Source organism: Sitodiplosis mosellana, unplaced genomic scaffold (assembly GCF_009176505.1).
Source record: "Sitodiplosis mosellana isolate CC-2019 unplaced genomic scaffold, AAFC_SMos_1.0 Smas_scaffold_6197, whole genome shotgun sequence".
Lineage (NCBI taxonomy): Eukaryota > Metazoa > Arthropoda > Insecta > Diptera > Cecidomyiidae > Sitodiplosis > Sitodiplosis mosellana.
The window spans coordinates 7,026,061-7,042,968 of NW_022601438.1; the positions used below are offsets into that span (position 1 = coordinate 7,026,061).

The 16,908-nt window shown below is 38.4% G+C and overlaps 1 protein-coding gene across 1 annotated transcript in view; it reads right to left on the reverse strand.

The window, feature by feature from the left end:
- Positions 1-459: 459 nt before the first annotated feature.
- LOC129577120 (mucin-5AC) overlaps positions 460-16,908 on the reverse strand; it is a 45,492-nt gene continuing 29,043 nt past the window's right edge. The window contains exons 3-8 of the mRNA XM_055463584.1: positions 15,126-15,300; positions 13,122-13,253; positions 2,356-4,452; positions 1,838-2,258; positions 1,347-1,633; positions 460-1,243 (exon numbers count right to left, since the gene is read on the reverse strand). Coding sequence (XP_055319559.1) covers positions 1,221-1,243; positions 1,347-1,633; positions 1,838-2,258; positions 2,356-4,452; positions 13,122-13,253; positions 15,126-15,300 — 3,135 coding nt within the window. The 3' untranslated portion in view covers positions 460-1,220. The remainder of the gene's footprint in view (positions 1,244-1,346; positions 1,634-1,837; positions 2,259-2,355; positions 4,453-13,121; positions 13,254-15,125; positions 15,301-16,908) is intronic.

Sequence of the window (16,908 nt, forward strand, 5' to 3'; positions counted from 1 at the left end):
TTTCTTTAGGAGACAAAATCAAATTTTCGCCAAGTAATACTTTCATTACCCAGGTGAACGCGATAGGCGTTGATGAAAGCCTACAGTCGTTCGATGAGGCTTCCATAATTTGTATGTACATTTTAAATACCGAACGCCTAGGCGTTCATTGCTACGAATGGACGAAAGAAGTGAGAATAGCAATGAAAGCTTAGGCATTCGGTATTTAAAATGTAAATACAAATTATGGAATCCTCATCGAACGACTGTAGGCTTTCATCAACGCCTATCGCGTTCACCCGGGTAGCCTCGCTGCATCGCATTAGCATTAATTGGTCTTCAAGAAAGGTAAGTCCAAGTCATATTGGAGTCTAAAGTGGTGTATAGATGATGGGGCCAACGATGAATTTGAATCACAATGACGACAACGACGACCTTGTGATCCACACAATTCATTCAGATCATATTAAATAAACTCCATTTTGTTTATGTAAAACTTAAATCACTAATTCTTTATTTTTTTATCATTTCAATTTGCGAATTATTTTGATTTTTTTACGACATAAATTAACTAATAATATAAACAATATTTACAATATTCTGTAGTAAAAAAGAGCAAACAAATAGAAAAAATATTTTCTCTATAAAAAAAAATGATGGCCGCATTCCTAAGAAGGTATCACGATCTTAAGAATGCATATCAAATATTAAACTAATTTGCCTTAAATGCTAAGCAATACGGGTATTGTGTGTTGTTTTTCTGTTGATGTTGTTTAAAGACACATTATCGTGTTTTTGTTTAATATTTAGACATTGTCTTACATTTGTTCCATTTGCTACTCTTTTCTTCTTCTTCTTCTGTAGAATGCAACATTTTGATTCGGATGATGATTTTTTATGCATTTTCTATTCACATGATTCCGAAATACTATAATAAAAAATAAAACTCGTTGACAATTGATTTTAATTTTGCTAGTCTCTTGACTTGAAATTGATCTGCATATAAAATCATGGTTGTTGTTTTTTATGTGCTTGTATGTTTTGGTTAACCATTTTTTTTGTCGTTCTTTGTTTATCATCATTAGAATAGTTTTGTAAAAATGTGTTTGGAAAGCAGAGAAGAAATTAAAAAAAAAAAACAAAACAAAAGGAATACTGAATATTTTGCTTGAAAAATGGATTCATTTTGTAAATGATAATAGTGATGTGTGTCTTTCTCCATTCCATCTCCATTGCTATGTTCATATGACTGGAGCTGGACAACCTGTGAAGCAAATACGAAATAAAACATCAATTAAATTTTTAATCAAGTGAAAGAGCCTCTCAATTGAGATAGCGAAAATAATCCGCTTTTGAGCGATACTTACGGCATACGCTACATTTATTTTCGTCACTGTTGTCACCGCATCCATCTCGACCAGAACATACGATGGCAGTTGAACGACATCGGCCATTGCCGCACTGGAATGGACAGTAGAAACTACTTCTCGACCGTGCCTGTGTGTACAGCCGCTGGAAAAGGCTTGGTACTCGTTCGGAGTTGCATAAGTGTGACAGTTCATCAGATCCATCCGCACAACGTATGCGAGAATTACAGAATTCATATTCCGGTAGACATTCGCCACTTTTGCATTGGAAACTACCAGAAGGGCAGCTAAAAGTTGGAAACAAATTGATTAGAAACAATGAAGTTTGATTATTTCTTCGAACAATTCAATTAATGAATCAGATAAAATGAAGAAATCCAAAAAAAATGAACATGAAAAACGCCCAATTTGGAGTCACAACAACGAATGAACCAAAAATTGAATTAACACATACTAAAAATCATGTCAAACAGAATCCAATTGCTTTTTACCTTCCAGCTTTAGCCAAACTACAGCCGGCTTCATCTTCCCCATGGGGACATTGCTTTTTGCCATCACAGACGGCTGCTCTCGATACGCAAATTCCGCTTTGTTTGCACTCAAATGCTTCGGCCGGACACTTGGAACTATCCATGCACTCTTCATCGGATCCATCATCGCAGTCCATTTTACGATCGCAAACGAAATACCAGCTGATGCAGTGACCAGTTGATCGACATTGGAAAGTGTTTTGTGGACATCCGGAGTTTTCTGCTCGGCATGCATTAATGATTTCATTTTGATGGGCACAATCACATCGTTTTGCCTCGTTACAGTACGTATTTGGATCGGCTAACTGGCATTGTCGATCAATTTCACAGCTCAAACCCAACGAAATCGCTCCACCGCCTAAATCGACTCGAGTACGGATTTCTATGGAACAAGCAAAAATTCCATTTAAATTTTAATTTCGCGGCATATTTTGATAGATGTTTGATATGTGTGTTTGTTTGTTATTTTTTCGACTCACCTTGATGTTTCAAACTAGCCGACTTGTTATTATATGCGCTGGGCGACACTGACACGGTACGTCTTTCAGTGTTTGATGTCAAAGCTGGTGCGATGTGAGTCAAAGCCAATGGGATTGGCATCATTTGTGCTACAATTGACTCTTTCACCGGTTCTTCCGATTTCATTGATTCTGCGGACTTTGTTGTTGTTTCTCTCTCTTGCACTTCTGTGGTTTGACTGACGGCTTCCGTTCGAAAATCGGCCAATTGTGTACTTTGCTCGTCTGGTGCGCTTGTCGTTGGCGCCAGTGTGCTGTAAACTGTTTCACTTTCGGTTACAATTTCGGGTGCTTCCTCATGCACAGCATCTTCCTTTGTGTCACTCTGAATATAGTTTTTGGTCGGTTTTTCGGTCGTCAATCCATTTTCGTACAGAGTCGTTTCTTGCATTTGAGTAAAACTTTGAGTGGTGGCCTCTTGCTCATTTCCCAATGGTTCATTCAAGGCTGTCGTTTGCTCTTCGAAATGATGGATTTTCATGTCATCAATCAATGTCGTTTCTTCTTCGGTTCGAATGACTGTCACTTGTGATACTTGCGTTTGGTCTTCATACACCGTTGCTTCGGTGGCGCTTTCGATTTTGACTTCGGTTGTTGTTTGTGCGATGTTTTGACTTTCATCCGTTTGGAAGTTTTCTTCAACATTTTCATTCTTGTCATTGAATGCTGGCGCTGAATCCAATTCTTGATTGCTGGTTGTCGACTGCACTTCATCAATTGGGACTGGCTCCGTTTCGGCCATTTCATTTACCACATTTACAGCACTGGGCTGTGATTCGTCCTTTACCACAGTCGTTTCGGTTGTATGATACACAGGATGACTGGATAAAATTGCATCCAAAATTTCGGCATTTTCATTATTCTGTTGGAATGCACTGACTTGTGACTCATTAGCAACTGGTGTGGCATTTGGTTTCTGATTTGAATTCATGTTCGATGCAACATTTTCGACAATTTCATAGACTAAAGCGGCAATTGCATCGGCATTTGTGAGCTGAGTGTTTGGCTTCACCGTTGTTTTACTAATATCAATGTCAAACATTTGAAGCAGCGGATTTGCTGTCGTTTCGGCTACAATCGGTGCTTCGGTATCCATTTTCATTGCGTCTTGTGGCTGCGGTGCAATTGCTGCTTGGGCATTCATATCCATGGCAGCAGCATTCAACGGGAATAAGTTGCTTGGTTTGTGTTTATTGGGTGCCATATTCGAATGAGGTGGCATCAAAGTTTGTACAAATTCACTGCCATGCGATTCACTCTCCTCATTGACCGACAATAAATCCGACGGAATAGCGGTGGCACCGGATGAACTTAACAGTATAAAATGTTTATCGGTGGAATCGGGCACGGTTTCAGTTTCACTATCTTCATACACCTCATCATAGAAGATCGATGAGCTGGTCGTCGCAACGGATTCACTTATTGATTCGGATTGCTTTTCCGGCAACAATGTGCCCACTTCGAACATTGTCACTGGCTCTTGTTGCACCTGTTCAGTTGCTGTTTCTATTTGATCATGAGTCATTTCGTCTTCATTTGGCTGCTGTTCATTGTTTGATTGTGATTCGTTTGGTTGTGATTCATTGGATTGCGTTTCATCTGAAACACTTTCATCGTTCGTTGAGCCAAGTGTCATTGATGCAACGTCAGGTGGTGCCAATTCAGGTTGTTTCACGGTTGTACTACCAATTTCGGCAACACTTTCACTTTGTACCACCGATGATGACGTCGATGTACTCGACACAATTGAATCTTGATGATTGTCATGATCATCGGCGTCATCATTATCGCCAATTTCATTGTCAGATTCTGGTCCGCTGGTTTCATCGCTGTTCACCGTTTCGGCCAATACGATTTCATCGGAATCGTTCGATGCCGCCTCAGCAGCAGCATCAGTGGTTGTGTCCAGTTCGCTGACACATGTCGAACCATATTGTTGACTTGGGGGCGTACATTGACATCGTCCAAACAAATTCGGAATTAGAAAGTCACAATGACTGAGTGAATTGAACATTTCGCACTGTTTGTTGCTGTAGCACACGGTTCCAGGTCGAGTGGCTGCAAGGAGAATAAACACAAAAACCGAAAAAGATTAATAAATTTTGCACAAATTCGGCAAGACTAAATTTGGAGAAAAAAAAGTTCTCGCTTATGGTTTGGTGTCATCAAAATGGTTGCGCTATATGTTTTTTTTCTTCTTCTGTTGGTTTTTCGAAATAATTGGAATTAGTTCTTTAAAGTGGAAAAAAACTATCAAATTACATTTACAATATAAAAGAGGTGTTTTTTTTTTCTACTTCGTCGAAAAGGGGAAATCTCTCATTTGAAATTCAGTTTGAAGTTGTTGGTACGCGCGACTGGCATGATTAAACAGTGACAAGCGCCAATCATGTCGTATTGTGCTCACGATCGAATTCATTAAACACTCATCCATTCCATCAATTTAATGTTGATTGTGACTTTTATGAATTTCCGAAATTCGTCAAAAAAAAACACACACACTCATATTTGCGGTCGCAAGCTCCTGAAGCAGCCAAAAGAAACAACAACGACGACAAGAATCCACGCACACGCGAAATGACTAAATTCAATTTGGGTCAATAGACATTCCAATTTGCCGGGTTTTGTGAGCGCGAGGCAAACACATGAGTGTTAAAAAACGTTATTTAGGCCAAAACAAAACCACAATTAAGCGATCATAGATTTTTATATAATAGCATTCAATTTCTGTGAATGAATTGAATTCTCCATCAATCATCGGTGTAATGGATTTATGGCTAAATAAATATAACCGAAGAAAACAAACGTCGATTGGCTTGAATGTGTTGAGTGTGTGCGCAGAAAGAGCGCGGGAAAGAGAATCACTATTGCTAGCAGCCGGCAAATAAGCATGGTAAAAGACATGACAGCAACAGCAGCAGCACCATCAGCAGAGCAATAGGTGAAGAAGAAAATGATGATAATAATTGAGCACCGCATAAACGAAACGTTTTCTTTGCCTCTCTTTTCCATTGTAGTACGTTCGAAGAAGTAGTGGCCGGCTACTTTTTCTTATGCTATATTTTTCGCTGTATGACGTCACTGTGTTTCTAGTCATTGGCGATCAACTGTTCTCTTTGCTAATAAATTAATCAATGGATCTCGATGGAAAATCATTCATACGACCAGTTTTGTTTGAAATTATCAAAAATCGGTTTTCTGTTCAATAGGTTCAGTCGGTCTGTACCACAATCGACGACGAAGGCGACGGCGGTAGTAATCTGTACAGTGTACATTGTACACCATGAGTGAAACATAGCGTGAAACAAATGAACAGATGAAGAAAAGTGGCATTCAAACAATAAATTTCTGCAAATCTTGCGGCTAGCAGATTCCGCACTCAATTAGAATGAAATTGATTTGAAATCTTTCAAGCAATAAAACAAAACGAATATCTATCGGAATTGGATAGAAGGAGCGAGCGAGCGAGCGAGCGGCCGACCAAACACACAAGAAAAATGAACGTTAAAATAATGGATTTACATGAGTCCAATCAAAAGTAAGTTAATGTCGGTCATTTAGCGGCGCGAGCGCGCACGTTTATTCAGCAAAGCACGTATGTTGGACAGCCAGCCAGTCAGCCAGCCGACCAGCATCTCTATGTTTATTACACGTACGGGTGATATGATTATGACTGTATGCATTGAACCAATCTCACAACACCGAGCTCCGAGTGTGTATGGTCGAGCAGATGCAACCGGCCGAAATGGACATAAAAGCCCAAGATCAATGCTAATGCCGAGGAAATATTTCTGAATAAATCCGATTACAGCTGTACATATCTTCTTATGATTGGCACACACACACATACCGGTAATTGATTATAATTTTTTTGCCCATTTTTTCTGTTGTTGCTGCAGTTGCTGTTGCTATTTCCCTCTTTTTGCTCTCGTCTTCTGCACAATGCCACAACACACTGTTCCGCTTCGATCGAAACATTGTATAAACGTTTGAAGTATTTCTTTTTTCTTCCATCACGAGAATGAATCCAATGCTGATTTAATAGATTCAGTTTAACCGATATTTCCAGAGTTTTTAATTCGTTTTACTTTTTGTTTTGTTCTTTTAAATATTGCAACCATGCTGCTCTCTGCTCAACTGCATCGACAAACGCATAACGGATCGTGCGCGATTTTGGTTCTGCTCGTCTATTTTGTTGTTGTTGTTGTTGTTCATGTGTGTGTGTGTGTGCATTCGAATGCGGCAATAAATTTCGAACACGTTAAGCCACAAACCATGATTCCGCTGCAGAGATTCTATGGTGTGACATTTTTTTTTAATGCGGGCCATTTATTGACGGCGATTTCATTTGAAATTGTGAGGCTGAATAGGTTTTTTCATTCGTTGGCGATTTCGAACTCGGAGATTTATAGTAGTAATTGAATGCAGAATGAAAAAAGTGCAGGGGGAATCTGTAGATAAAAAACACAAGGAGACCAACACAACGAAAAGAAACGTGTGAAAAACTTTGTCAGACCAGCGCATTTTTACGTGAAAAAGAAAAATGGAAATTTGTGCAAAAGTTATGAAGAAATTTCGAGAATTTCCATTGTTTGGCAAACATTTTATCATTCACAACCACTTTTCAACAATGAAATTGTCGCCGTTTTGCACTCAAATCACTCATCTGTTTTCTTCTAGTTTTCACGTCGTAAATTGGAGGAAATGTTTCCAACTTTTCGGTTAAGTTTAGCCACAAAAAAAACTCTACATGAGTCTCGTGCGACGAGCATACACGCCGTTTTTGCCTCTTCTTCTTCTCTGTCTTTCAGTTTGTTGTTGCTGCTGCGATGGATTCACTTTCAAAAGAAAATGAAAATATGAAATTGGCCGCGGCATATACGGTAGCAAAACGAAAATGATATCACCATCAAATTAAAATCTAACAATTAATAAAGAGAATGAACAATGGTGTGCGTATCTTGTTTCACACCTGCCTGTTCATTATACCTCCTGTCGTACATATAATAAAAAAACGATAGCATTAAATGACCAAATAGCAACGCGCAACGGCCGGGACAAAACACAAATTAACTAAAAAAAAGTTTATGAACTCGTCTAAACAAATGAACAGAAGCACAGAAAATAAAACGTGTTTCAGACTCTGAAACTTTCATTTATTCGGTGGATTTATTCTTTGTTGTTGTAGTTCTACGTGCGTGTAAAGTGTACGCGAGTATATTTGGCTGTGTTGTTTTTTCTTCAGTGTCTATTTCATTGCAAAGGTTAAAGTTTGTGTGATTTGACGAGGAAACATATGAGAGAAAGAGAGAGAGAGACAGAGACAGAGATAGAGAGAGAAAGGTCAAGCCTATCCAAATTCCGGCAACAGCGAAAATGAAGCGCTCGCAAGTCCAGTGCAATTTTCAATGGAATTTTTCGTTCTCGCGCGCTCATCGCAATTGGACCAACGGAAAATAACAAAACGCTATGCAAATGAAAGAAGAAGAAAGAAGAAAAAACGGATTGAAAACGCGGGCACATGGAAAGATTTGACTGTGCGAGTTAGGAAAAAAAAAACAGAATAACGAAAGAGAAACAGAAAATAATCAGAAAGAGATCACACCGCATAAGTAAATAAAGAGAAAAAAATGTTGACGATGGGTAACGGATTTCAATGAATGGCCCAAAAGAAATTAAATCATTACATTGTAGAGTGAAATGACAGCACTTGCAAATATGTGGTCGGCACATGCACAAACAAAATACAAGTTTCGAACGGAGGTGCGCGCGCGCTTGTGATCGAGAAGCTTTTTGATCCGCCTTGACCGATGTTGTGCGAGCGCGGATTAAAATGAAAATAACAGTGTGAGAGCAAATGAGTGAGCGTAAGTGCGGGAGCGCGCGCACCACGAATTTATCGAAATTCTGTGTGCTTCGGCATTGTTTTTCCAAGTGGATAAGCTCATTTTTTTGCTACATATCTTTTGCACATCACGATGTGTACTTGATGGTTTCATGTGATTTCATCGTGCGAGTTCCATTTGCACAGCGGCGGCGACCAAGAGACTAATGGCATGGTATTGTTTTTGGGGCCGTTTGCATTGTTGCAAACAGGCCTGACTACATTCAGACCTTGGCAATGATACATCGTAACAAAAGCCGACCACAAAACCCGTTCAGATGAACCACCAGCTATGTGAGTCTAATAGATATTGTTCTCTCTCTTCCTCTGTTTTTTTCTTTCTATTTCATGTGGCAGCAAAAACAACAACAACAACAACAACAACAACAGCAATAACAGTAGCACATATCACTTTCCACTGACACATCTCTATGCCGTCATCACCGTCGCCGCCACCGTTACCTAGAGAGTAAATGTCAATGCGATTAATGATACACCAAAAGATCGTACGCTTAACGAATAGATTTATTTATTCGAACCGAACTGAAAAAAAAACAACAGCAAAAAATGTGGCAGTGGAACTTTTTCCTTTTGAAAAATCAAACCATCCAAACTATCGGTGGTCGTCTCCCTCTCTCTTTCACTCTCTGTTTGGGATTCATTTGCCCGACGATGATGACAGCGAAAACAACAACAAAAGACCCATTGAAAATCAGGTCAAGTTTTTGTTTTAACTCGGCGTGGGCCTAGAGATTGTACTCTGATGCCGTTCGATTACAGCTATGCGCGCACGTCAACCATTCAATGGGATCGATCTTGGTCATGAGGACCAACCGTACAATTTGTGCTGGTGCTGTTTGTAGCTGTTTGACGTGCCTTCGTTCACTTTCGTTTCAAATGTCATACTTTCCCACATGATAAATGAAATTTTTCGACGAATTCGAGAGAATAACAAAACACGGCTAGTTTAAAGTGACAAGATGAAGGGATTTCAACCATTATTCGATTTATTTGTTCATAGATTAGTTCGTTTGATTTTTTTTTCTATTTTTCTCTCGTTTTCTTGGTCAACATTTCATTTTTGACATCCAATTTCAATTAGCCGTGGAATTTTCCCGCGCCTTTCATTCCAAAAATTGCCCACTGAAATGTAATTATACCGCTTGAGATTGTTATTATTCATGGTTCACATTTTTCTCGTGTTCACAAACTCTCGATCTCGAACGCTGATTTTCAAGCAATCTAATTTTCAAAATGAAATTTCATTAGGTAAAATGACGTAAATACAACAACATCAGCATGAAAACCAAGTGTAATTGAGACCCGCGCGAGATACGCTTTAATACGTGTTTATATGTGTGTGTGTGTGTGTGTATTATATATTGACTGAGCAATCGATCACGCAATCTTTCCGGTATAACGGTGATGTTCGTGTCTCGGTCGTTCGTTTATGAAAAAAAAAACAAATCGCTTCAATCATTGATTTTGGCTGGTAAATGAACTATTTAAAAGCGCGACAAAAACAATAGCAACAAAATACCTATCTCAGTATATTTATCAGACACACACTAAGAATTCAATCATAAATTGATCAATATCGTGCATGCATGCGCAGCGGCCATTTGATGTGTGGCTCGCGGCTAAATTACGGTTTTGCAATATAATCAAATTAACATTAAGATGCTAAATATGTTTCTCTCTCTCTCTCTCTCTCTCTCTCTCTCTCTCTCTCTGCCGCGTTTTCTCTTAATGATCAATTGAAATCAAAAGTTCCCAGTATTATTCGGTAATCTTATCCGTTAGTTTTACGTTATGAGATCACATCAGATAAAATCAGTGGCAAATGAATTCTTTTCTTGTATATTCATTTTGAAATTGTCATTTGGAATGCAGAATGATTCAATGATTGTCAGTTTTCTTTCATCAAAGAAACAGGAGATGAATCAACATTTGAACTCGAGAAAACACAATGAAAACGCATTTAAATCGCTTAATTTCCCAAGTCATTTGCAATACGCGCTCGCGTTTTGTGCCGAAAAAAACACGTAGCATTTGTCTTTGTGTCTCTCGCATGTGATGTTCAAAACGACGATGGAAAAACGGTAAACCCATTTTAAAAAAAAAAATCGTCGTCATATGAAAATGTGTTTAATAAATTCCACGAAATGCGTAGCAAATGGAATAAAGTTGTGGTTGTTGTTCGTTGACGAAGAACGTATGTGCTAAGTAAAGTTGCTATTCTACCGATTACATATATACGTTGCGTACCGTTATTGCGATTGATGCAATGCACTTTCTCATTTAATATCGGGCAAATATGAATTAAGACAAATCGGAGAGGTAACCGTTTTGAAATGAAGAAGAAGATGGAGTAAAATAAAATGACGATTGCCACACTGCTGGGTGATGCTCAGAGTTTTGGTTTTCTTTACCGCCTGAAATCGGTGCTATAATTTCACATGTGTGTGTTTGTTCTTGATTCTTGCATTTGACTCCAATGCATGTCAAGTGCTTATTGCAATTCAACCATTTTCCCCTTTATTTTTCTCTCATTTCTGTTGTTGTGGCTGTTGTTAGATGGCTGAGTGGCTCTCTGAGTATATGGAAATATTAAAACAAAACGGGTTTACATTTGCAAGTAGTATAATGAGAATAAAAATGTTGCGATGAGCACTCTGCAGGCGCATTAGTTGAGACATGACGAAGACAACTGTTATTCTCAAGATAACATTGTATGTGAGCGAGCGAACGAACGCTTGCACGCACATACACTCTCTCGTCTATACATGTTTCTGAACGACAATAGAACTCCATCGGAGAGAAAAACATCCTCACCATCGTCGTCGGCATTTGATAAATTAAAAAAAAACCAGCTTCTATCTTTTTATCTATCGTTCGACTAGTTGGACACGATCACGGTACCATGTGTATGAATGTAATTGTTGTTGTGTGACTCTCTCGACACTGTTGCTGACGATGACAAACAACAATGACTTACTTATCGCTTCAGATGCATCCGTGACGATAGACATCATAGAAACGGACAAATATGCAATGGACACATACACACATCGCACACATCACATACACACACATATTCGTTCGATCGATATCGGATTGTGGAAATTAAGCACTTCAATTACACACGCATTTGAATGTGACGGTAATTGAGAGATGAAATCAGAAATACCGAGCATAATTGTTTTGGATTCTCGTTTGTAAGCCACACAACCAGTTATCAATCGCATTCAGGATTGTTTACGTGAACGATGCATGTGTGTATGCAGGCGGCTAGAAAAAAAAATGCATACGTGAAGAAAATAAAATCAAGAACAAATCTGTAGATGCTAAAAGACACATACAGATTATGATCCAAACACAACAAACGACATTCTAAAGATCGCACCACGCAAATCAAGCACCACCTCAAGCCAATGTCAGCCTCTTTCATTTCTCTTTCTTTCTTTTTTAATTAGCCACAATCATTTCATTAAACATCTATAATTTATAACGATACGTGATTTTGTGGTATAGCCTATAGCAAACGGGCAAATTATAGACATATCGTGTGTGTATTTTTTTCTCGTTATGTTTTTGTTTCTTCTGTCACTAAAGAGTTGTTTTTTTAGGCTAAAATGAGTATCATCATTTTTCGGAGGCATTTCATCTCTTTTGCTTCTTTTTTAAAGCACTTTTTGTGTGTGTGTGTGTGTGTTTTTGTGCTTAAAGTGATTCCATCATTTGTTATCCGATTAAATTCCGACAATTTAGAGAAGAGTCTCTCTCCACAGGAGATGTAGCACAAGAAAAACGAGGGGAAAATAGCCAGAAAATAAAAACCATCGTTGTTTTCTGCGGTCAATTTCAATCTAATCGATTTTTTTTTATGAATGAATCGAATTGACCGAGTATGTTGAACGTCTTCATTTCAAATTGTACACATGATGGGTTGTGTAATTAGATGAGTGCACGCTAGAGATATGTGGATTTGGATATGACGTTTCTGCGTCGTATTTTTCTCTATTCTTCTCTGTTTGTCGATAAATCGTGCCAATTGAATATGCGATATCGCGTGATTCATATGGGTAACTTACATCACACAAACTCAATGGAGATAACAAAGATGAACTAGTGTCGATTATTGTCACTCATTCACAGTCTATTTATTCAGTGCGTCCACAAAACGCGCATAAGTATGTGATGAAGAACGTGGGGAATGCCCCGACACATCAGCATTCATCGTGTTGTCAATCATTCCATGTGTCTTGTGGATATTTCTCTTGTTCTCTATCTCTTCTTGTATTTTTTTCACATTGTGTGTGTTTGTGTGTGCTCTTTCATAGTATATTTGGTCGGTGCGGTTCGATAAGAAAGTAATGCATGACCCATTTTTAATTACCAAGAATTATTTAAATAACTTTTTAATGGGAGGGAGACATTAATCAACACTGCTGGTTTGATAAAGGCAACACCATTTATTAGCACCTTTAACCATACACATACATACATCAGTTTCAACGCTGTTTCTTTTTCGTTTCTTCGAATTCGATGAGATTTCTATGCAAAGACTCGCCTCAAGTGATTCGTACGTGAAGACGTCACACAACTCACTCACTCGAACTGAGAAAAAAAAATCATGCATACTTATTGTCACCACTCTTGAATCAAAAACAACAACAACAACAACTACAAAAAAAAAATGACATTTATTTATAAACACCCAATCAGTAATAAAGGCGCACGTTGCTAATGAATGTGAAAACCAATGATGTGATCCAAGTAAGAGAGAGAGAGAAAGATAAAAAAAAGAAAAAGTGGTAAATTCATACTGTTGACTACTTACGTGACAAACAAGTGTGTTTTCGAAACGGTAGGAAGCCATCCTCGCAGTGACAAATGCCTTCGATACAAGCACTATTGGCCACTTTCATGGAACACTGATCATTCAATACACATTCGTTACCAAGAAGTTGAGCTGCAAATAGAGAAAAAGAAAAAAAAACACAATATTTATTAGCATTTATTATTGGAAACGCTCTCATTAAAAATCAATTTAATTCATTGAATGAACAAAAAAACATACACTCATTCATTGGTGAAATTTCTTGGGAAAAAAATTCCCACGACAAGAATTCCGTTGATCGACACATTGAACAACAGAAAAGAATTTGGTGAAAATAAAAACCGCGCACACACTATCTATATAAAGTGGCCATTGTGATCCAATTAGAATATGCCTAGTATAAAATCCATGACACGTATTGGGTGGATTATTCGCATTGCGTGCGACGAATTGTCAAGAATCACACAACGCGACCAATGGTCAGTCACACTCAAACAACAACAACAACAAAAATAAAGACGCAATTCAATGAAAATGTCGTTTTTCATCATAAATAATCGGCGATGTAGGTTCGTTGTGCAATTTAGCAATGTGCAGTGTGCACGCTCGCGCAAGTTTCAAACATGCAAATCAATCCGATGATCAGAATCTGGTTTTTCTATTTCATGTTTTGTTTGCCGAACACAACACGATCCATCGAGATAAAGTGGCAAAGCACGAATAATTGCACGACGATGCATTTTTAGAGAAGAAGACGAGGAAGAAGAAGAAGACGGGGAACAAAATCGGACGCCTTGTGGTTATTACATTTTATTCGGCTTAGTTGTTTTTTTTTTCTTCGTCATTTTTTTTTCTTTTTTGCATTCATGGCTGCTACACATTCCAAAAACATGTATGGAACGGCGTCTTCAGACAACCGATAAATGGTTCAATGAGTGTTACTGAAATAGCGTTTTCTGTTACAGCTTTATCTGGTTTCACAAAACCGACCGATGCTCTTCATGCAAATCCATGCACCTTCTGCCTTATTTCAGTTGTTGTTGCTGTTGTTATTGTGGCTCTTGTTCTTTAGCTGTTGGCCCGATGCGCATTAGCACTTGCAGTCATCACCAGTGTGCACCGTATTTTCTCTCTTTCTCTCTCAAGAGTGCAAGAAAATCCATTGGAAACAATACGATGTATTTCACACCTAGTGCCGATTTCAATGGAATTATGATGAAAAATGTCTTTCGTTTTTTTTTCGATTCCAACATCAAACGACCGAAGCACGCAAACACTTTGGGCCACAAAGTCAAGGTAAATATTTATATTTTCTTCTTCGACTCGTTTTTTTTTACTTCTCTCAATATTCCGGATCGCTTTGACTATATAAGCCGAAGAGATTGTTTTTGTATTTTGCTTCTCTTCTTCAGATCGTTTTGTCTTTTACCCATTATGTTTGTTCACAGTTCGTTTTTGTCAAAGCCAGAAGAAGAATGGGGAAAAAAAGTGATCAAATCAGAACGCCTAATGAACGAACAAATAAAAAGAGTGATAACTCATACAAAAAGTCATATACAAATGCTTTGGTCGAATATGTAGAAAATTAGCGCAAACACCGTACGCTTTATCGGGTGGTTAGCGGCATAACATTCTTATGAGAATGGGGAAAGGCTAAGTGATTTTTTTTTGATTTCTTTTCGTTTTTTTTGTGTGTCATGTTTCTGTCAATTTCACAAAGTGCACAAAACATAACTGAATGCAACGGTGAAAAATTCTTGACGCACTCATATTTGGATTGTTATTTAACACCCAATCGCAAAGAATGAAGCATGACGACCGTTTTTATCACTTTGCGTTTATTTTCCCGTGTCAATTCTTTATTGCTTCGTGTAGATATTTTTCAAACTTTAATTAGCACAATCAAATGTATCATGATTTTGACTCAATTTCTTTTCTCAATGTTTTTTCTATCATTTTCACACAATTTTGGATGAAAAAAAAAGAAGTATGTGCATACAATACCTTGAACGCAGCTAGTCTCGTTGAATTGAGCATAAAACGGTTTGCATTCACAGAAGCCAGCCATCGAACATTGGCTGCTTTTGATTGTATCGGTACAGTCCATATCGTGGCCACATCGTTCACCCAGCTCAAGCGCCGTTTGACACATTGACAGTGACGTCAGTGATGCCATTATCTAAAATTTATATACAAATAAAACATTTTAAATAGTTCCCCAAAGTGTTTCGTTAACAAACAATTTTATCAAATCACATTTCAATCGTGTCCACTTTCATTCGTATTGGGTCAATTCGAAAGTTTCCGCCGTTTTTTTGTTGTCTAAAAATACATTTATTGCAAAATAAATTGAAAATGTACATTAACCAATGTATTCGCCATCGTTAGCTATGACTTCTAGCCATCTTTCAGGCAGCTTGTTGATTCCTCGCTTGAAGAAGTCCTCGTCTTTTGAGGTTATGTAGTCATCAACCCATTTTCGCACTTCTTCCTCATTTTGAAAGCGTACTTCAGACAGGGCAATCTGCATCAATCGGAATAGATAGTAGTCGCAAGGAGCAAGGTCTGGAGAGTACGCGGGCTGATCAAGCCGATCCCAACCGAGCTGCTCTACCTTATTTTTAACGATTGTTGCACGATGTGGCTTAGCGTTGTCATCGTGGAACAAAACATTGTGGTGTTTTCGAGCTATTAATGGCCGTTTTTCATCCAATGCATGAGCCAAATCATTCAATTGGCGTCGATAGCGTTCCTTATTAATCGTTTGATCTGGTTTTAGCAGCTCATAATACACGACTCCTTTCATATCCCACCAGATGCACAGCATAACCTTATCGCAATGAATATCTCGTTTTGGCTGGGATGGCGCCGGTTGGCCGGGATCAACATACGCTGCTTTACGCTTGGGGTTCTCATAATAAACCCATTTTTCATCGCCGGTAACAATCCGATACAAAAAACTGTTTCTTTTGTGCTCTGCAAGATGTTTTGTGCATATTGCGATTCGTGCTTGAAGTTGCTCTTCAGACAGTTGATGTGGAACCCATTCTCCCAGCTTCCGAATCTTTCCCATGGCGTGCAAATGTCTGAAAATGGTTGTTTGGCCGACGTTAAACTGCAATGCAAGTTCTTTTTGCGTTTGAGTTGGGTCTTCATCCAATAATGCTTGCAAAATGGACATCTTCAATCGCTTCTGGCCGACCTGAACGTTCTTTGTCTTTCAAGTCAAAATCACCACTTTTGAATCGATGAAACCATTCTCTGCAGCTTCGTTCCGATGGAGCTTGCTCGCCATAAGTATCTGACAGCATTCGATGAGCTTCAGCGGTAGTTTTCTTCGAATCAAATAAGAAAAGAAGGGCCCCTCGAAAAAACACCTTATCACGATCCATTTTCAATCGATTCAAAAACAATGACGCAGAACGAAAAATGAATTTTTCTGCTCTGCGTTAGATTGCTAAATGTCACATCTACAAAATGCAATTGGATTCACTTGTCAAGCTACGCTCAGTTACAAGTGGCGACATTTAAATGTCAGCGGCGGAAACTTTCGAATTGACCCAATATTTAAAATTAAGTCGAAAGCAGATAACTATTCATCATTGGGATTTATAACTTAAGTGCATTAGAATTTTTTTTATGATGAATGCATTTGAATTTGAACTCACTTCGACTCCGTATGTCTCATTATCATGGAGTTCATAAAATTCAAATCGTTGAATTCAATGATGCAGATGAATGGGTAAATGTCATAGCTCCCTCTGTTCCGCGGACTTCCGCGTGCGTA